Consider the following 27,556-nt stretch of genomic DNA (forward strand, 5'->3'; position numbering starts at 1 on the left):
CTTTTGGTGCTAAGAGCATCTCCCTCCCTTTCCGGCCCCCTTTCTCGGCCTGAGATGCTGATCTTGGGTTTTAAAGAGTCCATTTCCAGAAGCATAAGGAGAGGTTAGGTCTCTGAGGGAGACAAATATGGTTTCCATCTGATCTACGCCACGCGGCGGCGAATAAAATCCTGAGGACGAGGGCTGACAATAACAAGATGACTCTATCCAGCCCCAATTCTCCAGCGATTTGGTGGTTTTAGGGATCACGAAGACACTTTCCCATCTCCTCCCCTCTCCCCAACCCCCATAATACCCAGGCCTTCTATAGGATTTAGTCAGCCTCCTTTCAACAGATGCTTCAATGTTTTGATTCGCGCTCCAGAGCTGAAAAGGTTCCGCAACCGCGTTGCTATCTTTTCTTGCTTGTTTTCCGCCTCACTGATTAAGACCCTAAGAAACTAAGGAATGATTTTACTTCCCAGCGTCTTTTCTTCTTCTTCTTTCTTTCTGTTTCCCCCTCTCCCTCTCTCCCTTCTCCTTCTTCTTCCAGGAACCAAATCCTATCGCCTGCGTCAGATGGTCTTGGGGCTGGGATAATGGAAGGTGCTTTCACTCTCTGCTCGGATTAGGCAGGGAGGTGTGCGGCTCCCATTGAAGGTCCCTTCTTTGCGCCGCTAGGAGGGGGATGCCTTTTTAAAGGAGATATCTTAATTGTCTGCCACTTAGGTTTATCTTGTAGGGAATTAGAAAGCTCTAACTTCTATTTTTAGTTTCTTAAAAGATTTAAGGGTGGAAGGTAAAGCCACTAAAGAAAAAGAAAAACAAAACAAAACAAAAAATCCCAAACAAAAACCCCAGCTCTATCTAAGTGACCACTCAGCCACCTGGCTGCAAACAGCTGTTATTTTTGAGTAATGAACGTATTTTTTTCAACGCTGTTCTCTGGCTTGGTTAAGACGTGGTGGTGGTGGCTGCAGCATTTTCTCCTTATTGACTCTGATTCCACTTAAACTAAATACATAAAATATAAAATACATATATTTCATATACATAATATATGAAAAGGAAAAAATTAAATGCAGTTTTCCTGTTCTTCTATGCTTAATTTTCTCCCTAAATATCACTCCCCAAGTCAGTGAAGGCCCTAGGCTTATATCTCCAATGCATGCTTGTATGTGGTGCCTGAACTTGGAGGGCAATGAATATAATCCCTACGCTTTAAAATTAGGGTGACAAAGACAGAGATGAATGATATCTGCAGGCATCTTCTGAGGGAGACCCCCAGCTTTGTTTAATTGGCAAGATACAACATGCTAAAGAAGGACCAGGGGTGGGTCCAGGGATTTTCTTTTGGGTGGAGGCGTGAGTGACCAGGCCGGATTGTGTTTGTGTTTTCCAAAAGCAGCAACCGATGGACTTTTCTAGGAGACCCAAAGGGCTTAAAAAAAAAAAAGTCCTCCATTGAATCAGACAATAAAAGGGACAGGCCATCTTCATCCCGCCCCCCCCCCCCCGAAAAAAACACTTTAAAAAGTCCTCCAGAGACTGGGGCAGCAAATTAGCACAGCCACTTGTGTGCCCCTACACGTGAGTTTGGCGTGTCTCCTCCAGCAGCGACCCTCCCCTCCCCCACCCATCTGAGGTAGGGCAGGACGCCTGCGGCTTGTTTACCAATACACGTTCCCTCCTTCTCCTTTTCGTCGTTTTCTCCCACCTCAGTCAACCCTCCAGTGTCTTTTTCCTCTCCACATTTTCCCCGCTGTCCCTTCTTATACCTTTTGGCCAACATCTCTTTGGAACACCCCCACCCTGCCCTTCCCCCAAGCCATTCTTCCCCTTCCCTCCCTACTCTCTCCCTTTAGCCTCTCTTCTTCCGCCTCCCCTCAGCCCCAACTCTGGTCCCCCGTCCACCCTCACCTCCCTCCACCCCCTGCCCTGGCCCCCCATCCACCACCATCACCACCCCCTCCGCCCAGCCAAGCGCCCTAAATAGCACCGAGGCGCCCGCTCTCCGGACAGTGATTAATGACAGCGGTGCAGAGGGGTTAACACACTTCGCTGAAAAGTGTGTTGACTGGGCGGCTTGTAACACAATGTGGCCCGCTGCACGCCTCAAGAGAATCCTTTTGTTGTCCTTGCTCATTGTGGCCTCAAAATTCTGCCCACGAAAGTTTGCCAACGCTCCTGCCCCAGGAGTTTAATAGTTTCCCTTACTCGCAGGGCATTGTGTGGTACTGAAAAGCAGCCCCTCGCTATTCAAGTGTTGGTGGTCATCTCAATAGATCTCCAAGGGCCCATATGGTGGCCAGTGCCGATGAATCCGCCTGTTTAAATGGGGGAGAAAGTTGGGGTTTTAAAACATTTCAAAGTTCCTGAAAAGATCCCACTAGATCCTGTCACAATTCCCTGAACTCTTTGAAGGCGCTGCCTATTGTCTCCTGGTTATAAATGATATTCCTGGCCAAGTCGATTCCCACAGAGGTCTGGCGGCCCCTCCCCCCCCAAACTGGCCAAGTTTCTAGGATCGGGAGGGGGACAGTCCCTGTTGGTTTCCCGTAGGGACCACAGGCTTCAGGACCCAAGACTCAGCCTTCAGTGCCCTGAGAAGCCCAGCCAGGGCCGGAATCCTTTCCTTTTCCCAGGCTGCCTCCTTGCAGGCAAGGTGCACAGCAGAGCCAGCTAGCCCAAGTGCACGTCTTCCACCGAGCGCAAAGGAAAACAATGAAACTTTCCCTGTTTAATGATAGAAATTACATTAAAAGTGGTGGAAATGCCCTAATTAAAAATGTACCACTTAAATGATAGGCCGAGGATTCAGCTGCGGCGTAGCATATTTAGCTAGTTAGTGAACTCTCCACGATTTCTTTTTTAAAATTACACGTTAAAAATTTAAAAGAAATCTTACTTTTCTCTGGTGCAACACATTACAAAGAATGGACAGTCCTTTTATCTAAATATAAAATTCCATTTTCAGCAATTATAGCCTGTTCTTGGTGATGATATAATTACAGCTGTGCTCGTAATAGGTGTCAAGGCGAAACACACTCACACAATGGTTGAATAAAACTGCAGAACAATGCAAGCACTTCTAAATTCACAACCTTTAAAATGAAATTGACTGTGCAGAATTCAAATAAAAACTAGATAAATATTTTTTTTAAAGATTACAAGCTTGGTTTGGTTTCTTAATAGCATTTTCTACAAACCTATCAACATCTAATTGATTAGATAGGAATTACTGATTATAGATCAGCTGAAACCTTGCACATCACTCTATTTCCCCAACACAGCCATAGGTAAGTACTTTCTGCAGGGCTGCAACTGGCTGCGGCCTGTGGGGAGTCAGTGGTGGAAGATCCTTTTGCCTGGAAACTTTTTGGATTGCTTTGTCATTCCAAGAAACGCTGCTCTGTGAGAGGACTGTCAGGTCTCCTCTAGATGAAAACATATAGGAAAAGGAGTCAGGTGACAGCGTCCTTCCCGGAAGGCTAACCCCTGATTACCTTAGTGAGGCTTTGTGGGGACTCAGACTGCCCAGTCCCTGGAGTTTATAACTATTGCAAGTCCCATTCAGAGCCCCCCATGTCGTTCCACTTTCTCTTATTGTCCTGTTCTTTTTGTTGCAGATGGCTGCCAGCAACAGGAAGGAGGGGGGGAGAACACCAACTCCATCAGTTCCAATGGGGAAGACTCGGATGAGGCTCAAATGCGCCTCCAGCTGAAGCGGAAGCTGCAGAGAAATAGAACATCTTTCACCCAGGAGCAGATTGAGGCTCTGGAGAAAGGTGATGGGGATTTTTCAAAGCAGAGAAATCTTAAGTCAAAGTAAATGCCACACCGAACAGCACAAAGGGCTAAATTTAGTAGGGGTCCTTTGCATAAAAGACTGAACCCCCCCACTTCCTCCTCCTCTTCTGTCTCCCTCTCCCCTCTGCACATCTTTTGGGGGAGTGTGTATCCACGTGCATTTTCTTTCTTTTCTCATACCAGTAAGTTGAAAGATTCAAATTCTGACATATAAAGAAAATGATGTTCTGGCTGTCCCAGGGTGCAGATGGTAACACTCACTGAATGTCATTCCAAAGAAAACCTCACTTAGTTCTGGCGGGAAAGTTCCCGCAAGTACAGCCAACACACTGTAGAGTTATCCGAAGGGAAATTGGTTGGAGGAGATGGCAGTGGGGTGGCACCAGACAGTTTGATCCAGGGTTCAAATGTTTTTGTGTAGTTCTGGAATAACATATAAAACCGACTTACTCTTTCAGAGTTTGAGAGGACCCATTATCCAGATGTGTTTGCCCGGGAAAGACTAGCAGCCAAAATAGATCTACCTGAAGCAAGAATACAGGTACCTAGGGACTATGTGGCTTTTATGCATTGAGTCTTATTCTTTGCCTTGTTTGTATACCAGTCATCTCTATAACTAGTGACAGGGTCAGTTTGCAAAGACCCACTTGTCCTAAGGCACGGTGGAAATGGAGGGGTTTTTGTTTGTGGCGGAGACGGTAGGGAGCACAGGGCTAACCTGTTCCCCGCATTTCCAGGTATGGTTTTCTAATCGAAGGGCCAAATGGAGAAGAGAAGAGAAACTGAGGAACCAGAGAAGACAGGCCAGCAACACCCCCAGCCACATCCCTATCAGCAGCAGTTTCAGCACCAGTGTCTATCAGCCGATTCCACAGCCCACCACGCCTGGTAACCTGAAGTGTCCACTACCGGGAAACCTCCTCAAATCTGTTTGCCCTGGGCGCTCATCCTGAAATGACATTCCCTTTCTCTCTTTTCTCACTCTGTCTTCTCTGCAGTTTCTTCCTTCACATCAGGCTCCATGTTGGGCCGAACGGACACCGCCCTCACCAACACGTACAGTGCTCTGCCACCGATGCCCAGCTTCACCATGGCAAACAACCTGCCTATGCAAGTAAGAGAGGCTGGCCACCTGCTGCACAGGACCAGGAATGGGTTAGGGCTTGCAGACCCCATCCGCCGCATTTACCCCCTTGGGAGTCTTTCTTGTGACAGTGATTGGCTTGACCAGTCAACTCTGAGACAGTCAATCCAATCTCTTTGAGATGATTGATTGACTGATTGATTCGTGCCCTCGAAAAACAAACACTCGATCTGTTCAGTCAAGTTAATGTGCCTTTTATCATCATGTTAGCTGGGTAATTCTGGGTGGCAGTGTGAGTCTGTTTTGGGTACCAATGAAGCTTGTGCCATAAAGCAGAAATAATGATGGCATACTATAAGGTACTAAGATGTTAGTATGTAAAAACTTCATGTTTATGTTAGCGTGTTCGTATTAATAAATACAAAAGCAGCAGAAGTATTTTTGATGATTATTTTTGGTCCATGTGAGAAACTAGTGAGGAAGAAAAAAAGGGGGGCTGAGAAGAGAGATTCCTATTTACACAGTGAAAGACATTTACTAAAATAGGAAAACTAGTTCTTTATTTAAAAGTAAACATGTACTAGAGAGCGTTTGCTTGAAATGTAGTGTGTATCAGCTGTAGGTGATGTGATAGGTGGGAGTTAATCTTTGCTGCCTAGAAAGCTGGTGGTATTCTCAGTTTGGTACCTTGGCCTGTGCTCTTAGGGGCAGTCCTGGATTCAGCTGGCACTTTCTAATGGTGGATGTACAGGGCTCCTGGGGCGTACTAGACCTTTGGGTGGATTCTTACTGGGGGGATTCTGATGGGTCTTCTGCATCAGCATTTCTAAGTCTCCTGATTGCACAACCATTAGATAGAGATGCCTGATTGTAAGAGCGTGGTGGCAGGAATCAATGCTGGAAACAGTTCTGGGGTTACACAGATTGTTTATAATCCGTTGAACATCTTCTGCCAGGTTTGGAATTCAAATAACAGCCAAAGAGAAGTCTCCCAGTCTTCAGACCAATATTGGAAGAGCTAGATAGAAAACTCTAGAGTATTCATTCACATGTTTTTCTTCTATTTTGTTTGCTTTTTATTGGCCGTAGCACAACTGATGTACATGAAGGGACCCACAGTCCATTAGTTAGTATTACTGTAACCTGGAAATTTCTAGAAGTCAGGTTGCCTAGGGGAAGTAATTGCAGGAAGTAGAAACAAATGCAAGCTGAAATCCCGGCAGGGCCCTTTGTGCCTGCTTGCCTTTTTAGACTTGACGTGAGCATCTGACGTTAATGAGGCCACTGAGTGTGTCGTGTGGTGTTATATCTTATAGCAACATCTAGGTGTCTGTGAGCGTGATGTAGTGTGCACATGCAAAACCAAAATGGAATAATTAGATGCTGGATTGCGTTAAGCTTGCTTCTACATATAAAGAAATATGTTGGGTTGATTGATTTTAAACATTGACTTTCAAAAATTATACAGATTGTACAATAACAAAAGTAAACGGCTTCATCTAACAAGGAAAATAAAAAAAAAAAGGATCTGTGGTTTTACAGTTCAGATAAAAAGCCTCTTTAAGTTTTGGAATGGGGAGGGGTGGTCTCTCTGTCAGTGGCTTCATCCTGTTGACCAAAATCCTCTGTCTTACAAAGAATGGGTGCCTTCCTCTGAGCCTTCTTCAGCAGGTGCCAGTCTTTGTGAATGAGGATTTGGGGGTGTCAGTATTTGTGAATAAGGATTTGGGGGTGTCAGTCTTTGTGAATGAGGATTTGGGGGTGTCAGTCTTTGTGAATGAGGATTTGGGGGTGTCAAGCACATGCAGAGCAGCTATTGCTGACACTGGGCTTCCGATTCACCTCATCAGTTTTCTGACCTCAGATAACCTATGAGGACTCCGAAGGGGGGGGATTATCCTGGCTCTTCATATTTCTTTATTTCTTATTTAGTTACAAGAGAAGTTTATCTCCTCAATATTTCCATCCTGAATGCTTAGGAGACAGCAACACATCTTATGGATGTGACTCAAATAGGACTTTGGGGTTAGTTAGGAAGTCAGTTAATTCTCAGGTCCTGTTTAAGTTACATTCACTCGCTGACACTTCTGACCTCTTTAACCTCACTCCACTATGGTTGCATATTTAAAAAAAACAAAACAAAACTCTGCTTGTCCAAGTACAGCACTGGAATGTTCCCAGAGTTCTCTGATTCCTCCTATTGCTCTCTTCCCTGAAGTTGAATTAGGCAATTTGTGGATCTTAGCATTCTTAGACAGCTCTAGGTTTGTGCTAGGAATTCCTGCGAGGTAAAAGTGCAGACTGCCAACACTGACTGCGTGTTTGAATGTATTGTTCTAGACATTTGTCACACAGGTGGCTTTGCCCTGGTGGTGGCTGATGATGAAGGGTCAAGCTTAGACTCATTATATGGAGGCATCAGTAATGACCAGGCTTGCTGGCAGAGGCTCTGGGGAGCAGGAACCCCAGGATGGGGCTGTGTGATGTGGTTCTGGTAATCACAGGTTTCTCTGTCTCTCGGCAGCCCCCAGTCCCCAGCCAGACCTCTTCATACTCCTGCATGCTACCCACCAGCCCTTCGGTAAATGGGCGGAGTTATGACACCTACACCCCTCCGCACATGCAAACACACATGAACAGTCAGCCCATGGGCACCTCGGGGACCACTTCCACAGGTGAGCTCTCTGTAGTTGTGCGGAGGGGTCTACTGGGTCTCTTTGGCCAATCGATCACCTCAACTGTTCTACGGGTGACTTGAGAAGAAACCTCTGGCCTTGCATTAAGGGGCATGGTGAACATTTTACTGCTCTTGCCTTTAGAGAAAACTGACTGAAAAGGGAAATTCAGTTAAGTTAGTGAGTTGACACCATATAGAGAAAAGGGACGTCATTTATGGTGGTGGATGTGATCACAGAAACCATGTATGACGACAAGGCCCAAGATCAAATTTTCAGAAGACATCTTGGCCTGAGCTGGACAGTTGAGAGGGTCCACTGACCTTGATGTAGGTATTTTTGGAAGACTTATCCATCTTCTAGCTTCTTGATGCCAGCTGGAGAGGTACCACATAAGTCTTCCAGAGATGGCTGTACTGAGAAACTTCTAAATGTGGGGGAGGTTGATTTGGGTTTCAGGAGGTTTGTGGGAGCATAGTCTCTAGTTTCTAAAGGTCTCCTTTTCTTTCTAATGATCGAAGGCTTTTTATTTTAATGTAAAGGAAAAAAGTATTATGAAGTGTCAGGGGTTTTAGAAAGTGTTCATGCGGCACGCCCTCTTTAGAGTCTACCCTTGTGGCTATTCTTTTTTCTTTATTCATTTACAGGACTCATTTCCCCCGGAGTGTCAGTTCCTGTCCAAGTTCCCGGGAGTGAACCCGACATGTCTCAGTATTGGCCCCGATTACAGTAAAGAGAGAGCGTGATCGAGAGAGGAAACCGTGTTCACTCAGTCAGTGACTATGTGGACACAATAGTTGGGTGTTCAGGAAGGAAAGAGAAATGGCTGTTAGAAGCACTTCACTTTGCAACTGTGTCCTGTATTGGAGCCCGGGAATGGACTAGAAACAAGGACCTTTGCATACAGAAGGCGCGGTATCAGTTGGAACAAATCTTCATTTTGGTATCCAAACTTTTATTAATTTTGGTGTATTATTTGTAAATGGGCATTTGTATGTTATAAGGAAGAAAAGAACAACCCAGGCTGGTGGACCTTGGATCTGTGTTGGCTCATGTGGTTGTTTAAAGGAAACCATGATTGACCAGATTTGCCATGGATTTAAGAGTTTTATCAAGATATATCGAATACTTCTACCCATCTGTTCATAGTTTATGGACCGATGTTCCAAGTTTGTATCATTCCTTTGCATATAATTAAACCTGGAACAACACACACTAGATATATGTAAGAAATATCCATTGGTTTTCCAAAGGTTGTTAACAGATGAAGTTTATGTGCAAAAAAGGGTAAGATAAAAATTCAAGGAGAAGTTGATAGCTAAAAGGTAGAGCGTGTCTTCGATATAATCCAATTTGTTTTATGTCAAAATGTAAGTATTTGTCTTCCCTAGAAATCCTCAGAATGATTTCTATAATAAAGTTAATTTCATTTATATTTGACAAGAATACTCTATAGATGTTTTATACACATTTTCATGCAATCATTTGTTTCTTTCTTGGCCAGCAAAAAATTAATTGTTCTTAGATATAGCTGTATTACTGTTCACAGTCCAATCATTTTGTGCATCTAGAATTCATTCCTAATCAATTAAAAGTGCTTGCAAGAGTTTTAAACCTAAGTGTTTTGAAGTTGTTCACAAATACATATCAAAATTAACCATTGTTGATTGTAAAAACCATGCCAAAGCCTTTGTATTTTCTTTATTACACTATTTTCTTTTTAACCTTATAGTGTGGTGTTACAAATTTTGTTTCCACATTAGGTTAACATCCTCAACCAATGGTTAGGTTCCTATACACTCCATTTTACAACCTGGTGGTCCTCAAGGAAAAAAAAAATTACAGACACCAGAAGTTGACTATGTATCAGGAAAAAACCCATTCACAGCTGTGAGGATCTGCATCCTACAACATGTACAGAACATGGCAGTCCTTCCAATTTATCCATTTATTTCATTTAAGAGCTCAAAGTGTAGAAATAATTTTTAAAAATGTAACACGTGCTTCCCTAGGAATCGTGTCTTGAACTGAGGCTGGCATCTTCAAGCTGGGCAGCCAAAACCTCCACAACAATTTCACTCAAGTATATTCAAAGGTTGAGTTCTGAAACAAGACTATCTGCTGCCCCTCTCAGATATCACCTCTCCCTGTCCTGTCTCCGTCCTCTTTGTCCAAGAGGCACATTTCCCACTGAACCCCTACAGCTGTTCCCATTTGAGTCCTGCTTTCTGTGCCGCTGTGGCTGGTTGGAGGGTGGAGGGGGGATGTTGCGTGTCAAGAAATAATGAGCGCAGACACACCAGCAGACAACAACAAAGCAGGCTGTGACTGGCCGGTGGGAGTTAAAGGCCTTCAGTCATTGGCAGCTGAAGCCAAACATCCCCAAGTCTACGGAGCAGGGCCCATTGTTGGTCAGTTGTTATTTGCAGAGAAGCACAGATCTGATCATGTTTAAAGTGGCGGCATGCAGGGCAGGAGTGCCTGAGCCCAAGCAGTGGATGGAAGGAAGAAATAAGCCTTTGTTGGGTAGAAAAAGGCTGGCCTGCCTGTTATTTTCTGTCTGCTCTGGGCAACACCTAAGTCAAAGTAGACATATTTTCTTCAGTGAACTGCAGTGAAAAAACGTGTGTGTGTGGGGCTCCTGACTGTCTGGATTAAAAATATTCATACATGGAGAAATGTCTCGGTACACACTTCCATGGACTCAAACTCTGATATATATATATTTTTTTCAGTCCCAAAGACAAACGATAAGAAATACATGACTTGAGGATTTGGACATCTCCCATTTGGTAGATAAGCTATCACCTACGAGCAAATGACTGAGATCTATTCATTTTCTTCTAGCAGAACTGCTTTCTGTTTAGAGATGCCATCCTAACTGGACTGCTGTTTTTGTGTGTGCGCTTGTAATCACTGTCCGTGTCAGGCTGCACCGCCTGCTGGCACACACATACTACTGGTACAATCGCCGTTGCAGACATTTCTGCCTCCTGACATTTTGCAGCCTCCATTCCCCGAGGGATGTGTGTTGAAGGAACTGTCAGAGAAGGGCTGTCTGCGTTGCAGCCACTCCTGGCTGGCTTACTTCTTCCTTAGAAAAAAAAAAAGAGCAGTTTCTAACTGGCTGTGTTTGGGCTGGGGTCAGGCAGTCTGTGCTGGCCCCCGGCCCTGCTGCAGAAAGCACACAGATGACAGAGAATGGCACACGGAATTTGGGGTGTCAGATCTGGGAGTGATGAGGACTGAGGCTCTGGATGTGTGCAGCTGGGCACGTATACAAGTCCTCAGAGGGTCAAGATTGCCAGGCTGCAGTGGCACAGCCTGCTATGTTCTCAAGGAGGGATGCTCAGCTGTGGAAGCCTCGGGTCCAGCAGGATGAGAGCAGCAGCCTTGCCTTCTGCCCGCATGCACCCTAGAGGGATGGGCTGTCTGTATCCCAGGCTGTGGTTCCGGTGCCCGGGAATTGGTTTTTGACTCCCAGTAATCATTTTCATTTGTTTATTTACTGACGGATATGTTTATAGCTTTCACAATGGAAAATCTTGCGGGGTGTTTTAGTGCCATTTTCCAGGATGAAGGCCAAATTTTATGACATTCTCTGTCCGAACAGCTTACGTTTTATCTCAAGGTTTGACTAACTTGGGGACATCAGGTGAATGGAATCAGAGTTGAATCAGTCTAGGTCAGTGTTTTTCAACTTTCCTAATGCTGAGACCCTTTAATACAGTTTCTCACGTTGTGGTGACTCCCAGCCATAATCTTATTATGGCCTTTGCTATTTCGTAACTGTAATTTTCTACTGTTGTGAACTGTAATGTAAATATCTGATACTCAGGAATGACCCCTGTGAAAAAGTCATTCAACCCCCCAAAGTGGTCTCAACTCACGCGTTGAGAACTGCTACTCCAGGTGAAAATAACTTTTCTTTCCACCACAATGAAATTCCCAGGACAAACCTTCCAACAACTCTTACACGGTGGTGAACAACTGGCTTCTCAGCACTGCTTACATCACCTCCTCTTCCTGCTTAAATGAAACATCACAAATGGGTTTCCTAAAAATTCCATGTGTGGTGTTAGTGTTTAGCTGCTTTGTTCTTGAGCGTTTGCGGTCACAGGAGGGCACTGACTGACTATTTCTATTCACGTCCTTGTGCTCTGGGCCTTAATGTTCTCAAGAAAAAGTGATTTTTTTGTTTTGTTTTGAGGGGGTGGTCTCTATATTGAGTTTATAGATGACATATACACATGATTCTGTTTTTCAATAACTTTTTTTTTGCCTTGGTCATAGATGAATAAACTGCTTGCTCATTTTTCAAGTTCAAAGTGTAAACCTTTAGGGCTTATATTGGTTAATTTGGATACTGTTGATGATGACTATCTTGGGAATATAGTAATATGATGTCATAGAGATGATATTAATAATGGAATTAACTGATATGGGTTTCCCCAAACGCCCTTGCTCTAGGTGTATGTCCCATTCATTAAAATGAAAAGACAGGGACTCAACAGCAGGATATCCCTTGCTTTTGAAGCATTTTCATTCGTTCTGGTGTTAGTGCTGAAGGTTCTGGGTGTAGTGTTAAAGAATAAGTAAAAAATAAGTTAAGAAAAGTGATCTCGCTCGGTGGCTATTCACAAAAAATGCAGATGGTCTCAGAGCCCTTTGCCTGAGCAACCTATAGTAGTCAAAATATTTACCTCACGTTAAAGAAAGGCAGATCTAGCACAGGAATGAATACCAGAAAGGGGTTTGGGGTTCACACACTAGAAATTCTGAAAAGATATAGGGATATTATAGATCTTCTATTTGACAGTGTTCTTAAGTATTTATATTCCAGAGAGTTTAAAATATATGAGTAGAGTATACATTTTATAATGCATCAGAAGGACATGCATATATATATAGTGGCATGTAACATACATATATTAATGTTTGTATTTTGAAGAGCAATATTCTTATGTGGGAAGTTGTTGGGGTAATAGAGAACAAATAATCTCTAGATGAAGGAAAACATATTTTGAGAATGGGTTTGTATCAGAGGAAAACAAAAACCAGCACCGTACAATAGCAGCTTCTTCTTCCTTATTATTATTAAAATGTGCCCAGGGAGCCTGAGAAACAACATAGTGGATGTGGTGCTTTTGGAAAGTCCAGGTACTCTATTTACCGAAGAGTTCAAAAAGTTTAATTTCTCTCTAACCTAAGAGTTCAAATATGCTTACTCAATTTCTAGGGAATTTATCTATTTGTAAGGCTCATACCTACTGAGTTGACTGTTAACTTTATAGATGTCGTAGCCAAGCAGCAGACCAATGATTTATGAAGTATTTCATGAGCAATTTGCCTATCGATGGCCTCGCCCTTCCTTTCAGCGTCAGATGCCATGTGAAGGTGCTGTGGTGTGTGTGGGGGATGACTCTCAGCGGGGTAAGAGGAAGGTTAGTTATTACACCAGTCACTCACAGTCTGTCAGAGGACGGCCAGGCTTCTGTGGATACCGCGCAACCTGACTGATTATCGATGGAAGAAATCAATTTTTTGAAGTTGTTTTAAATCTTAAAAGTACCTCTCCTCAACATAAAAGCCCTTTAATTTTAACTGACAGATCAATTCTGAAACTTTATTTTGAAAAGAAAATGGGGAAGAATTTGTGTCTTTAGAATTAAACGAGATAAAAAAAATAAATCAGACATTCTAAAAAAAATAAAAAATCAACCTGATTTTTTTTTAGTGCTAATGAAGTCGTGGTGACAAAATAGTTGTCTTTTTGATTTTATCACAAAAAATAAACTGGTAGTGACAGGGTATGATGGAGAGATTGACGTCCTGGCAAATCACTGCCATTGATTCAATTATTCTAATTCTGAATAAGAGCTGTATACAGTCTGTGTTTATGCTACAGTGGGCTTTTTTTTTTAAGTGACTGACATTCATCATATTGGTTAGACAGTTTTACAGAGCTAGTCTTTGTTTTCTACAATGTTGTCAAGAGCAAATAGAGTATAATTTGTGGTATATTAAAAGGAAGCTGCTTAAGATGTTAGTTAAAGGTGCTTCAAAATATTCTAATTTATTTGAAAATGTATTTTGGAAATTCAATTTCTGCCAATAGATGCTAAACATCTTTGAAAAACCTCGGGTCTTTAAGTACATGCCGGGGGCTTTTTACCTTTCACTTTGTCCTATGGTTTGTCAAACCCTTCAAGAATACGGACCTATGGCGCCAAACCCTAGTGTCTTACAGGAAAACTTGGTCCATATGCTGTGTTCCCAAGACACGTTCCATGTTAGAGACTCATTAACATGCCCAGCCAATGCTCATAGTTAACAAAGGGTTGAGGGGACACAATGGAAATCTGAGTTTGGTTCAGTTTTCCACTGTCTTAGAACCGCATTACATAAGCTGTTCACTGGGCTTCGTGGACATCTCTGGGACACCAGCGTCAGTGGAGCTTCTAGCTTGAATTTCCATTTTGAATTTTGTCTGTTGACATAATTTCACAGCACTGACGTCGGTCATTTGGAAGTTCAGATCAGCAGTCTACCCAGCTGCTTTGTGCAGTCCATCAAGTTCTGTATGTACTACTGTGTGGGGTAAGACGAAACCCCCCAAATATGACTTTTGCCTTTACCACTTTAAACAACAGGATGCACCAATGCAAACTGTTTCATATACTAGCAAACAAAACATTCTTTTAAAAAAGTCTTAACAGTTTTTGGTGACCTTTTCAGAAAAACAGAGCAATGTATCACACACGGCTTGAATTTCCGTTCTGTATCTATGGGCTGCAGCATGCATATTACCATCACCCCTTGCTAGAGTCCACGTAAACCTGGGACGATTCTAAAGCACACCAGGTTTGAGGTTTTTTTGGGGTGTTTATTTAAAAATGAATTTAGTATTTTTAAATTTTTAAAATACACAACAGCAGCTAAATGTCAAATGACAGTATTTCTGCTGTATTATTTTTGTACAAAAATCGGTGGAAAAACAAACAGTGAAACACTCCAAACTGCGGAATGGTGGCTGCATTTTGTCATCCCGTGTTTTTGAAAGACTGGAGGGTCAAATCATTAAGAAAAATATTTACATAAGCTATTTGCAATCATAATTAGGCGTCAGGTAATTCCGAATGCAGTTACTAAGGAGGATTCCCTAGAAGTCCAGGTGCTTCCCGCCTCCGGCCATCATGCCACAGCCTGGGCCCTGCTGCTTGGCGGCTTCTGCCAGATCCTGTTTGCGCGAACGGCTCACTGTGTCTGACAAGTCTGGAGGCAAATGCAGTCGCTGCGGTGCATTGTGAGAGAAGAAAGAAGAAAATTAAGTTTGCTTTCCCCACACTTCAGAATACAATATTATGCTCTGTTGATCAGCATCTCCTCGTGCATATGAAACCTCTGCTCAAACAGTTCCTCAGGCGCAGCCCCTCGGCGTCACAACCCACTCTTACTCAGTTTCCACCAATCACAGCCACAGTTAGAAACTGGACAGGGTTCTCAGTGGGCTCACTTCAGAGTCCCACAGCCACGGTTAGAAACTGGACAGGGTTCTCAGGGGGCTCACTTCAGAGTCTCAAACTAAACCTAGTGAGATTTTTCTTTCTTAGGTGGGAATGAAAACACGCAAATGTACAAATTGAAAAAATATCACAAGCTACAGTATTTTTTTTTCTGGTTCTGTTTTTGCCAGGGTCCTAAAATGCTTTTTAATCAACTAAGCTTTTCATGAATGGTGGATTCCCATTGATGCCTGCTCCTCTTTGTGTATAAGTTGACCTGATGGCTTTATTTCACGACTATACTTTTTCTAGGGACTCCAGTTTTCACAGAAGCATTGGCATAGTGAGGAAAACGCTACTGGACAGCAGAGCTCTCAGAGGCACAGGTGAGCTAGCCACAGCATTCACTACATTTGCCTCAATGCACAACACTGAAGTAGACTTTCAGAAGTGTAGCTTGGCACTGACTACCCCACTCCTGGCTTCATTTCTCCCCAGATCCAAGGTGACTTAAGCAGATACCCCTTCCCCTGCTGGAACTGCAGAAGTTACTGTGGTTAGAAAAAGAAACAGTTTTAAAAGAATGTTGTTATTTTGAAAGGAATATAAACTAGGGACGGTGGCACCCACGTTTAACGCAAGCACTTACAACGTAAAGGCAGGTGAATCTTTGAGTTCAAGGACAGCCTCGTCTACAGAGCTAGTTCCAGACCAGCCAGGGCTACAGAAAGAAACCCTGTCTCACATGTTCCAAAAAACAGAAAGGAATATAAAATTTTCTCTCTCTGACACACACACAGACTCACACACACTCACTCACTCCAAAATTTGGTTGGGAGGTAGTGGTAGACGGATCTCTAGTGTGAGTTTGACCTGATCTGCAAAATGAGGGTTTCAAGCCAGGGCTACATAGTGAGAACCTGTCAAAAACAAAAAAAAAACCCAAAGCAAACCAAACAAAAACAAACAAACAAAAAACAAAATTTAAGGAAGGAGCTGACTTTTCAGATCAGTGGATCTCACATCAACAAGCATGACTGGAAAATAGTCAAAAAGAAATGATCTGCATTGAATACATAGAGACTTTTTATATCATTATTATTCTATGCAATATAGCAAAACATCTATTCACATGGCATTCTCACTGTATTAGGTCTTACCGTAATCTTTAGGTCATTTAAAGTCTACAGGTGGATATGTGTACTATGCCATGTGTAGGACAGGCTTTGGCATGCATAGATTTTGGGATCTGCAGGGGATTTAGAACCACTCCTCCAGGAGTGACGACGTGATTCTCCCTGTTGGGTGAGGCACAAAGTAGGAGGGCAGGGCCACAGGCAAGACAGGATAGGATAGTGATCTTTCATAGACAACCTGGCTGGGACCTTCATTTGGAAAACTCTCTTCAATGAAAAAAAAAAAAAGGCTAGGACCGTTTTTGTCAAAATGTTTGCCCAGGAGCATATGCTCCTGCTGGAGGCTTTCCCGATGAAAGACTTCCTTGTTGTCATGTAAACACAAGCTGTGGGTAAATACTCAAGATATTTAAAGACATTTAAGATAATTTATGAAAGGTTCTTCCTTGATTTGTCTCAAATACAAACGCATTTCAGACGAAAGACACTGCTGTACAGATGCATGCTTAACAAAGATGTCAGGCAGGTGAAGAGGTCAGAAAAACCTGGGACGTTCACACGGAACCCTTCATTTCACCCCCGGCACTCAGCCTGTTGCTTATTAAGCACTGTTTGTTTCTTGAATATCAGATGAGACCTATTTGTTCCCAAATAACTCCTTCAGTTCTTTGTACTCTAGTGTGTTCCACAGAGGATTTCAGCAGAAATGAGAGCAGGATAGGCTCAGTGGTCTAAAAGGAAGCATGGCTCCCAGGTCTGAGGCTACAGGCGGCTCTGCAGTGTTAACAGTCACTGACCATAGGAGAAGCAGGGGGAAAGAGATCTTTAATTATATCTGAGTTATCCGAAACTTACAGAATGTTAGCATTTGTGTGCATGCGTGTGCACATACCTGTGCACATGTGCAGCACAATACTGGAACCTCCCAAATGGTGAGTGGCCTATGGAGCCAATGTGGCAAACAGAATCTACAAGGCATTCTGAAGCGAGCAAAACACCTTCTACACACCTTGTCTCTGATAACCCACTGACATGAATAAGGCAAGTGTACAAATCACCCTCACAGTGAACTTTTTAGGTTTGGATACAAGAAAGGTAGAGTGGAGGAGAATGCTTTACAGAGATGGAACTTGAGTGGGCTCTTAAGTGATGGCTTTGGTTCTGACAAGGAGAATGATATCTGCCCAAAAGTAGGAGCAGTGCACTACAAGGCAAGGTGGATTTGAAGGTCTAGCCTGCATGCACAATCTAAGCCGGAAAGCAAGTGCAGTTAGTTAGGACTAGCAAAATAAAAAATATTTTAGGGCCTCAACTATTTGCTTAGTGACTGCCTAAGCACCCCCTTCTCTTATCTAGGCAATGAGTGAGCCAACTGGCTAAATGCCATCCCTGGGAAAAAAGTGACATGCGACATGCTTGGAGATCTTTTGGGTTGAATGGCTTTGAAGAAAAGTCATATATTATTTATGTGCTACTTCCGATCATAAAAATTTGGGGATGATATGATTAATTATTCCTAGGCAAATGCTTTACTGGAATGATGCTTGTAGATTTTGTCCTCTGAAAATGCCAAAAGAGGGCCGGGAAATCTGTGCCTCTGTGTGGTTTTGCTTGCTTTTGTTGATTCCTCGAATGTGGTCACCATGCAATGTAAATTCTTGAGCAGAGTGTTTGGTTCTTTCTTTCCAAGCTTCCCCTGTGTGCCGCATCAGTGTGATGTGAAGCAGCAAGAAAGGAGCTCAGGTCCCAGCCTTGCCAGCTGTGTCCGGGAGCTCTCCTCTGAGGCCTCCACAGCCTGCACACACTTGACATGTAAGCGCTCAGGTGCCGCTGCAGCCCACATCTGTCTTCTGAAAAAGTCTACCACATGGTGACCTTCTTTAAGATAAACTGCAAGGCTGCAGTGTAAATAAACTTTTAGATGTTGAGATTTCGCTGAGAAACAGTTTAAATAACAATGAATATGGTGAATGCATGAAATAAATGATTCTCCACGTTATAAACCCAACCAGAGGATTCATCTCTCTCTTTTCATACCTGAGCAAAGGCCAAAGCAAAAATGGATCTTTTATCCTGAGCTGAATATTTTTTCCATCTGATTTTGTTTCCTTAGATTTGGAGAGGGAAAGATTGCAGATGAGGCAGGGGTTGCGTATCTGGCTGGCTGGCAGCCTAGATTTTGTCTTAGTACCAGGTCTGTATGAATAGAGGTATGGGAAAATAGGAACTCCTATGATTCCTACAGGAAATTGGGGGATTTTCAGGGAGGGATCTGATGTGATCAATGGACTCCCTTCTGCCACTACTGGATGGAAGGGAACAGCCTACTAAAATGCCCTGGCAGGTTCAGGGCATCTGCCAAAGGCATCTGCATTCCACAGAAAGCCCAGGGTAGACCCAAGCAGCAGAGCTGACTGCTCTGTGGCTTCAGGGCTTCCCAAGGAGGATGGGACTTGGAGCTCTTCCCCAAGGCCTGCCTCTCCATTGTGCTGGGCTTAGCCACTATCTATCTGTCTCTTCTGGGACAGTAACAAACTGGTCCTTTAGACACATAGAGTAACATTTCCTGTCTTAACAGTTCCCTAACTAATTCTTTTTCCCCCCACCTGCCAACCCGTGCTCAGTACCCACAGTTCCCAAACAGAAGGGTCAAACTAATCAATGGAGATTACGCCTGGATTTGAGGCAAACTGAAGGTAAATCTCCACTAAAGTAGTTCCAATCACTTTATATGTTTTATATTTTGCCAAAATAAAAGCACCAGGCACTGTCTCTTTTCTGAAGACCGCTGATGGAGAGCATTCCACCCTCAGCAGCTGGGCAGGCACTCATTGGCATCTTCACAGCTTCCTCATGTTCCCGGAAAGCCAGTCTGTGTTGCTCAGAACCACGGAATCTTTCAGAAGAGTTTTCTTTTTTTTTTTAAATGTTTTTATGATTTATTTAACTTTATTTTATGTGAATCGGTGTGAACATGTCAGATTCCCTGAAACTGGATTTTCAGACAGTTTTGATCTCCCATGTGGTTGCTGGGAATTGAACCCGGGTCCTCTGGAAGAACAGTCAGAGTTCTTAACCACTGAGCCATCTCTCCAGCCTCTCAGAAGAGTTTTCAATATATTTTCACTTTCTTTTAAACATAACAAATTGAATGAAAACTGGTTCATATCCGAAGAGTCCTATGTTAGTCTCCTACCTAAAAATCTGTCACTTTGGCTGATTTTTTTGGGTCCAGAGACAAAGCAGACGTCATGGGGCAAGGGCACTGGGCATGGAGGTGGAGTGACAGCAAGATTCCTGCCTTTGTCCTTCACTTTCAGGGCGACCTCCCATAAGCCAATTATTTGTCAAAGCTCAATGTGCTCATCCACACAAAGAAACAACTGTCCCCTCACAAGACTGCCATGGAGATCAGATGACATGTACAGACACTTTGTGAACCATCATTACTATACTAACATAGTTAAACCTCTTTTGGTTAAAAAAGTAGATTTCAGGGAGCTTAGAAAGATATTTGTAGTAAAACATGATAGAAACAAGTGAGTTTAGGGGGCCAGGAAGTGCGTCTAGAAGTATAGCTCACTATACATAGCTATAAATGACAACAATTTAGTTACTGGTCTCAGGACATAAGCAGAACCTCAGTGTTTAGTATATATCATCTCCCATCCCCCCTTGTGGCTCTGCCAAGAAACATAAAGGAAGTTGCATTCACAATTCCCTGCCTGGCTTCTAGGCCAGTGTCAAAGTGTATGGTGGTTTGAACGAGAAATGCTTCCCATAGTATTGGGCATTTTAACACTTGATTCCCAGTTGGTGGTGCTATTCAGGGAGGTTTATGTGGCAGCCTTGCTGTAGGAAGTGTGCCAATGAAAGCAGGTTTTGAAAGTAAATGGCTTACCTACTGTGTGGGAACTCCTTTAGCCAATAGCCTTTACGATACCTGCCCACGTTGGGTGTGGTCTCATGTACTATAAATGCAGACCTGCATGGTCACCTTTTCTGTTGGATGACTGGAACTTTTCTGTTCCAGTTCCCAGTGCACACAGAGGACTGCGGATTGCTACCCTTACTGTGGGTTTATCCCCAAATAAATAAACCTTTGTTATACTCCATTCTGGACTATGTGGAACTCTTTGCTACGACAACACCTACTAATTTGTCTCTCCAACTGCCACACCTGCAGTTCGCTGTTCAGTTTCCCTGCCATCATGGATAGACTTCAGCACTCTGGAACCAGAAGCCCAACCAAACTCTTGCTTTCTTGGCTATAGTGTTTAATTATAGCAATGGAAAAGTAAGTAATACAGAAGGCAATTTAGGATCCACCTCATTTTAAAAATCTGTCTTTTGCACATGTCTTCACTGCTGCCAAAATGGCAAATAAAGGAAATGTCAGAACATGAAGCTCCTCTACCTGGGTTTTAATAGTTATTTTTCCTTCTTCACACAGAGGGGAGGAAACAAATGAGCAGCAAGCATCCATCCCACTCCCTTGCAGAGTCTCAACTCTGTGGTGCCATCACATGCAGAGAGCTTGCTGGTTTCTGTAATCATGCTCTGTGTGATGCAAAGAATTAGAGTACAGGCTAAGGAGCCACAACAGAAGTATTCTTGTACTAAGTAAGAGAGGCTTTAAAAAGTAGAAATGTCACCACTCACAACCTCCTGTATCTCTAGGTCCAGGGGATCTGATGCTTCTGGCCTCTTCAGGTACACACACAAACACGCGCATGTACACACACACACATACACAAAGGTAAATATATTTTCTCAAAAGGTAGAAGTGTATTTATTCTCCACTTTACTTTCACAAGTAGGCAATTCTGAGCACAAAGGATTGGTCTGCCTTTTAAATAAGGGAATCCACTTCTGGCTCCAAGACTGATGCCGAGTGGGGGTGGGGGGAAATGTGGCCAAGAAGACAGGACCTGGAAGTTGGCCATGTCATTTCTACTCACAACCCAAATTTAGACACGGACAGACTGAGCTGCAAAAGAGACTTTGAGTTTAAAAGTATGTAAAAAGGTTGATTAAGTTGATTACTATGGAAGGAAGAACAAATGCATACTGGGAGACAATCAGTACTATGTGACAGTTACAAGAAAGGCTGCATTAACAAAACCATCAGCATCCAGGAACTCAGAGCTGCAGTGAACCACGGCTCACTGCTTGGGGTTCTACTTTTATTTTCTGACAACAAAGCACACATCTGATTATCCCCAGGAGCCTAGAGTGGAGGAGGCTAAAGCACTATTTTCTTGTTCTGTCTTGTAGGGAGACTTCCCTTTTCTAATAGAGGCACAGGGAAGAGGATGGAGTAGGTTTGATACATTCCTCAATATTCCAGGGTTTCCGACTGTTGTCTCAGCTACTAAGAATGCCAGTGTCTCATGCTATTCTATAATTACATTGTTATTACTGTGTATGGTGCAAGCATGTGAGTGTATGGGTGTGTGCATGGAGCAGCCAGAGCAGGAGAGTAGATGTCTTCTATTACTCCCATCTTGTTTTGTCTTTCTCACTGAACTAGAAACTTGCCAGTTTGGCTGGTCTGGATAGCCAGCAAGCTTTGGGATCTGCTTGCTTCTGCTCCCCAGTGCTGAGGTACAGGCATATACAGTCATGTTTGGGTTTTTAGGTAGCTGCTTGGGATATGAATTCAGGTTCATATGCTTGCAAGGTAGGTAGGTGCTCTTCCCAATTAATCAATTTCCCCAACCTCTAGTTATTATATTTTTATACTTTTACATTTATATTATTCAATAATGATTACATTATTATAACATAACGTTATATTGCAAGTCTTCTACATTTGGCTAAAATACTACAGTATAGTATACTTTTGTCTAATTTTTCATGAATTTTACACCATCTTCATATCCACCCTGGCCAGAGGAAACAATGCCAGAAACAACTCCCCTTCCCCCCACTTTTTTCTTTTTGGATTTGCAAGTGCTCATTTGGTAGTGGCTGAGTACTTTTGGAAAATAGGCTACTATACATGGTGAGGTTTTGGGATTATCATTATTTTCTTAAGGTCCAATTTATTCTCAGGGTTTAAGAGTAAAATTCAATTAGTGTCATAATTTTACACTATTCTTTGAATTAAGAAATTCATTTGGTTTTGGTTTTTCTTGACTGATCTGAAAATTAGACAACATCTCAGAGCTGGAACACTGCATACTGGCTGCCCATTGAAAAATGCTCAGGTGTGCAATTATTTTGACCGTCAATTATAACTGACAGTATTGTCTTGCCTCCAAATCTGCTTCCACCTCTCTGAAAGCAGACTGTGAAGAACTTGCTTGTCTAAACAGAAGTGTGATTTGTGAAAAGGCATGTGCCTGTGGCAGAGACTGCTAGTTTACTCCCAGGATCTAATCTCTTTAGAAAGTAAAGAATCCCTGAACACTAGAAGGGCACATGGCCTCCTTGAATAAAGGCTGCATTTCCCAGCTTCCTTTGCTAAAAGATGAAGCTGAGTGACTGCATCTTGGTCACTATATCTTGGGCAGAGGTGCCACGGTTAGTGTTTGGATGAGGTTTTGTAAAGGGAGTAGGCACTGACTCCTTCCCCTCCCTCTCAGTAAGCAAACCTCACCAAGAGGGCCCCATCTACCTCTCCTCTGGCCAGACTCTTTCCCATGGACTGGGTAATTAGAGGACTAATGAAGTGTGTGCATCTAGAGTCGGTGTCAATCTCATAGCTAGTGCTGGCACATGTCTATAATTCCAGGACCCTTAAAGCAGACACAGAAGGATCAGTAAGTAGTTCAAGGCTATCGTTGGCTACTTACGGAGTTAGAGGTCTGGATTACATGAGATTCTGTCTCCCTCCTCCCCCTCCACCAAAAATGATTAAAAATCCTCTGTCTTTCTTTGTTGAATATGTTCTTGAGGCACAGAAACTCTGAATTGCCTGTCCAGATGGCTATAAAGCCTGTACAATTCTTGTTTTCATGTTTGTCCACTCATGAGTGCACTGTGCTGTATGTGTGTATAATTTGAAGTTCCTGGAGTAGCAAAGGCATGGCTGTTAGTGGGCAGTACGGATGTCGTGGATGTCAAGCTAGGTATGCACAAGTATATAAGAGAAATTTGTAGAAGAGAAAGAAGGTGGCCTGTAGAGCAATTCTCTGTGTTTCATGTTCTCAGAACTCTGATCCTAAATGTCAAGACAAGATTTTTTTTTGAAAGAAAGAAGAGAGACATATTTAATGGCTTGACAACTTTAAAATGCTCTAACATAATAATATTGTCCCTTCTTTGCATTCTCGCTCCAGGCTCTGCACAAGTGTTCAGAATAGACCTAACTTCCTTCTTCTCACTTGCTGACATACAGACATAAGGGCAGGTGCTGAAGCAGCGGACATGGAGTCGCAATGGGCTAACAGGAACAAAACAAAATGACAGAATGAGTCTAGGAGCTTGGGTCATTCAACCTGGTCTATGCGAGAGAAAAAGACTTCGCGTTATCCAAGGCACCCTCACTGGATCACTGGAACAATAGCATAACCTCCACCCCGTTAAAATAGATCTTGGGAAATGACACAAGTAATACCCAAGTTCTGTGATATACAGACATTTTGATTGATTGGTCGGGAGGTGGGCAGGGATGCCAGAGATCAGCTTGTGATACCCAAGTTCTGTGATACACATATTCTTTGATTTAGTGGTTGGAAGGTGGGCAGGGAGGTCAGAGATGAGTTTGTGATTGTTGTTCTTATTATATCTGTGATAACCTGGAAGGCAAACCTTATACCTCCAACCAGTGGCTCACCATGAAATGCTGAATAAATTTAGAATACTGGTTAACCTTTGCCATTTTATAGGGAGATGAACTCATGCTAGATGAGGGCACTAGCAAGAAGGGACTATGGTTCTATTAAAGGAGGTATGCTGCCTAGACCTCACAGTCTTAACCAAAGGCTTGATAATTCAGGGCCTTGCTAGTCTGAAAATACCTGGATGTTCTTGTACTTATGAACTGGGGTGGCAACATTTGCCAATGATGTCTGTGCCCCTGAACCTTCTTAAAGACCTTCACTAAGAATATAGCTAGAAAACGGTCAGGTCAGGGGTGCTTATTTCAATCAAGCCTATTATTTCATGTGGTACCCAGGTAGCTACTTCTAAAATGAAAGAGATCTCAAAAAATAAGATTCAAGTCGTAGAGTAGGCACTTGGTAGCCACTCAAACTGCCTTCTGGTGTTTCCTCTTCATAGCAGGGTCTGGAAAGATGTGGACGAGGTTTATCCAACTCGATGCATCTGTGTACTAGGTTTAGAAGGTGGAAGAGAAGCAGGAGCAGATTTCCTGCTGTGTTAACTACTGCAATTGGCAGGCACTGATGCAGAGATGATTGTTCTGGCATCAGCGTTCAGCGACTAGACACTGGCTTCCTAAGCATTGAGAAGCCTTTGTGGGAGTGGAGGTTGGACCAGTGTTTAAGTGTCCAGCTAGCTGCCTCCTGAGGGTCAAGAAGCAGTTGCAGTGGAAAGTGGGACTTACTAGTCCCAAGGCTGTGGCCAAAGGGCTGTGTGTCCAGTCAGTAGCTTCAGTGGGGGACGCCCAGCTCCTCCCCTTCCTGTCCTCTTGGAGTCCAGTTTGGTGGCAATGCTCTCTAGTTCTCCAATTTTTTCATCCACGCCCAATGTTCTGTTATAGAACATCTTTCTGCATAAAATAATTAGGCAATATCTGTTTCATGCAAAGAAAGAAACTCTGGCAGGAATAACTTGCACACGGAACTGAGGGGAAGCAAATGGGTCGGGAACATTCTAAGGCAGTGGTTCTCAACCTCCGTCATGCTGTCACCCTCATATAGTTCAAGTTGTTGTGAGCCCTAACCATAAAATTATTTTCATAGCTACTTCACAACAGTAATCTTGCTACTGTTATGAACACAATATAAATATCTATGTTACAGATTCAATGCAATGCCCATCAAAATTACAGACCTCGAAAGAATGGTACTCAACTTCATATGGAAAAGCACAAAACACAGGATAGCCAAAACAGTCCTGTACAATAAAAGAACTTCTGGAGGCATCACAATCCCTGACTTCAAATTCTACTACTGAGCTATAGTACTGAAAACAGCTTGGTATTGGCATAAAAACAGACAGGAGGATCAATGGAACTGAATCAAAGACCCGGATATTAATCCACACACCTTTGAACACGTGATTTTTGACAAAGAAGCAAAAACAAATATCAAATGGAAAAAAGCATATTTAACAAATGGTGCTGGCATAACTGGATATCAACATGTAGAAGAATGAAAATAGACCCATATCTATCTCCATGCACAAAACTCAAGTCCAAGTGGATCAAAGACCTCAACATAAAACTAACCATGCTGAACTTCATAGAAGAGAAAGAGGGAAATACACTTGAATGCATTGGCACAGGAGACCACTTTCTAAATATAACCCCAGCCGCATAGACACCGAGAGAAAAATTAATAAATGGGACCTCCTGAAACTGAAAAGCTTCTGTAAAGCAAAGGACATGGTCAACCAGACAAAACGGCAGCCTATAGAATGGGAAAAGATCTTCACTAACCCTACATCAGACAGAGGTCTGATCTCCAAAATATACAAAGAACTCAAGAAATTGGTCATCAAAAGAACAAATAATCCAAGAAAAAAATAGAGTACAGACCTAAAGAGAGAACTCTCAAAAGAGGAATCTAAAATGGCTGAAAGACACCTAAGGAAATGTTCAACATCCTTAGTCATCAGAGAAATGTAAATCAAAACAGCTCTGAGATACCACCTTACACCTGTAAGAATGGCCAAGATCAGATCACTGATGACAACTTATGCTGGAGAAAATGTGGGGTAAAGGGAACACTTCTGCATTGCTGGTGGGAATGCAAGCTGGTACAGCCCCTTTGGATGTCAGTGAGGCGATTTCTCAGAAAATTAGGAAACAACCTTCCTCAAGATCCAGTAATACCATCCAAAGGATGCTCAATCGTGCCACAAGGACATGTGCTCAACTATGTTCATAACAACATTGTTTGACATAGCCAGAACCTGGAAACAACCTAAATGCCCCTCTACTGAAGAATGGATAAAGAAAATGTGGTACATTTACACAATGAAGTACTACACAGCAGAAAAAAAAGACATCTTGAGTTTTGCAGGAAAATGGATGGAGCTAGAAAACATCATTTTGAGTGAGGTAACCCAGACACAGAAAGACAGTTATCATATGTACTTTCTCATAAGTGGTTTTTAAAGCAAAGAAAACCAACCTACAAACCACAATCACAGAGAACTTAGACAATAATAAGGGCACTAAGAGACATACATAGATCTAATCTACATGAGAAGTAGATAAAAACAAAATCTCCTGAGTAAATTGGGAGCATGGGAGGAGGGTTGAAGGGGAGAGGAGAGACAGGGAGGGGAGCAGAGAAAAATGTAGAGCTCAATAAAAATCAATTAAAAAATAAATATCTGTATTTTCTGATGTTATTAGGTGACCCCTGTGAAAATATTTGATTTTCAAAAGGGTTGCAATCCACATATTCAGAACTGTTGTTCTAAGATCTTGATGGAATTGGATTGCCAAAAAAACAACAAACCTGGTCAGAAGCCTATAGTTATTCAACCCTGAAAGTACCCAGTCCTCAAACCTAAAAAAGCACATCTTTCAATGGCAATTTCATGTAGTGATATTTAAAATGGGTAAAGGAATGACTTTGTGTGTGTGTGTGTGTGTGTGTGTGTGTGTGTGTGTGTGTGTGTGTTTGGGGAAAGGGTTTCTCTGTGTAACAGTCTTGGCTGTCCTGGAACTCATTTTGTAGACCAGGCTGGCCTTGAACTCAATGAGATCCGCCTGCCTCTGCCTCCCCAAGTCCTGGGATTAAAGGTGTGTGTAACCACTGCTGGTCAAGAATGACTTCTTAAAGGAAAAAGGAATAATAGATTAGAAAGACCTCTTCACCTCCCTCTCTCTCTCTCTTTTCAGGGTCCCATGTATCTCAGGCTAGGTCTGAGTTTGGGAAACAGCAGAAGATGATCTTGAACTTTTGGTCCTCCTGCCTCTCCCTCCTGAGTGTTGGGTCCACAGTGTTTTCTATCACATCCATTTTTACTGGATTCTGAGGGATTGAACCCAGGACTTTTCCATGATAAAGAGCCTTTCTACCAACTGAGCTATATCCCAAGACTCAAGGAAAATTTTTCTACAAGCTACCAGGGCATAGGAATCTTGAGTTTTCTAGCAGGAGGAATTGTTTACCTATCCCTGGGTAAGGGAGCAGGTACTTGTGGAAAGAATGTGAGCATGGTCTTGGGTTCATATTTGACAGAGACTGATAATTTTCTGCCAACATCTATTCTCCTGTT

The 27,556-nt window shown here is 42.8% G+C and overlaps 2 protein-coding genes across 13 annotated transcripts in view; one reads left to right on the forward strand and one right to left on the reverse strand.

Annotated features, from left to right (window-relative positions):
- Pax6 (paired box 6) overlaps nt 1-9,276 on the forward strand; it is a 28,570-nt gene extending 19,294 nt beyond the window's left edge. For all 11 annotated transcript variants that reach the window (XM_075961645.1, XM_075961638.1, XM_075961644.1 and 8 more), the window contains 6 exons: nt 3,609-3,767; nt 4,248-4,330; nt 4,527-4,677; nt 4,788-4,903; nt 7,398-7,548; nt 8,196-9,276. In XM_075961645.1, the coding sequence (XP_075817760.1) occupies nt 3,609-3,767; nt 4,248-4,330; nt 4,527-4,677; nt 4,788-4,903; nt 7,398-7,548; nt 8,196-8,281 (746 nt within the window). In that variant the 3' untranslated portion in view covers nt 8,282-9,276. The remainder of the gene's footprint in view (nt 1-3,608; nt 3,768-4,247; nt 4,331-4,526; nt 4,678-4,787; nt 4,904-7,397; nt 7,549-8,195) is intronic.
- Nucleotides 9,277-14,413: 5,137 nt separating this feature from the next.
- Nucleotides 14,414-27,556, reverse strand: part of Elp4 (elongator acetyltransferase complex subunit 4) — a 206,796-nt gene continuing 193,653 nt past the window's right edge. Inside the window, exon 10 of one of the 2 annotated variants that reach the window (XM_075961650.1) lies at nt 14,414-14,842. In XM_075961650.1, the coding sequence (XP_075817765.1) occupies nt 14,711-14,842 (132 nt within the window). In that variant the 3' untranslated portion in view covers nt 14,414-14,710. The remainder of the gene's footprint in view (nt 14,843-27,556) is intronic. The other variant, XM_075961651.1, reaches the window with a different exon arrangement.

Source organism: Microtus pennsylvanicus, chromosome 2 (genome assembly GCF_037038515.1).
Source record: "Microtus pennsylvanicus isolate mMicPen1 chromosome 2, mMicPen1.hap1, whole genome shotgun sequence".
Lineage (NCBI taxonomy): Eukaryota > Metazoa > Chordata > Mammalia > Rodentia > Cricetidae > Microtus > Microtus pennsylvanicus.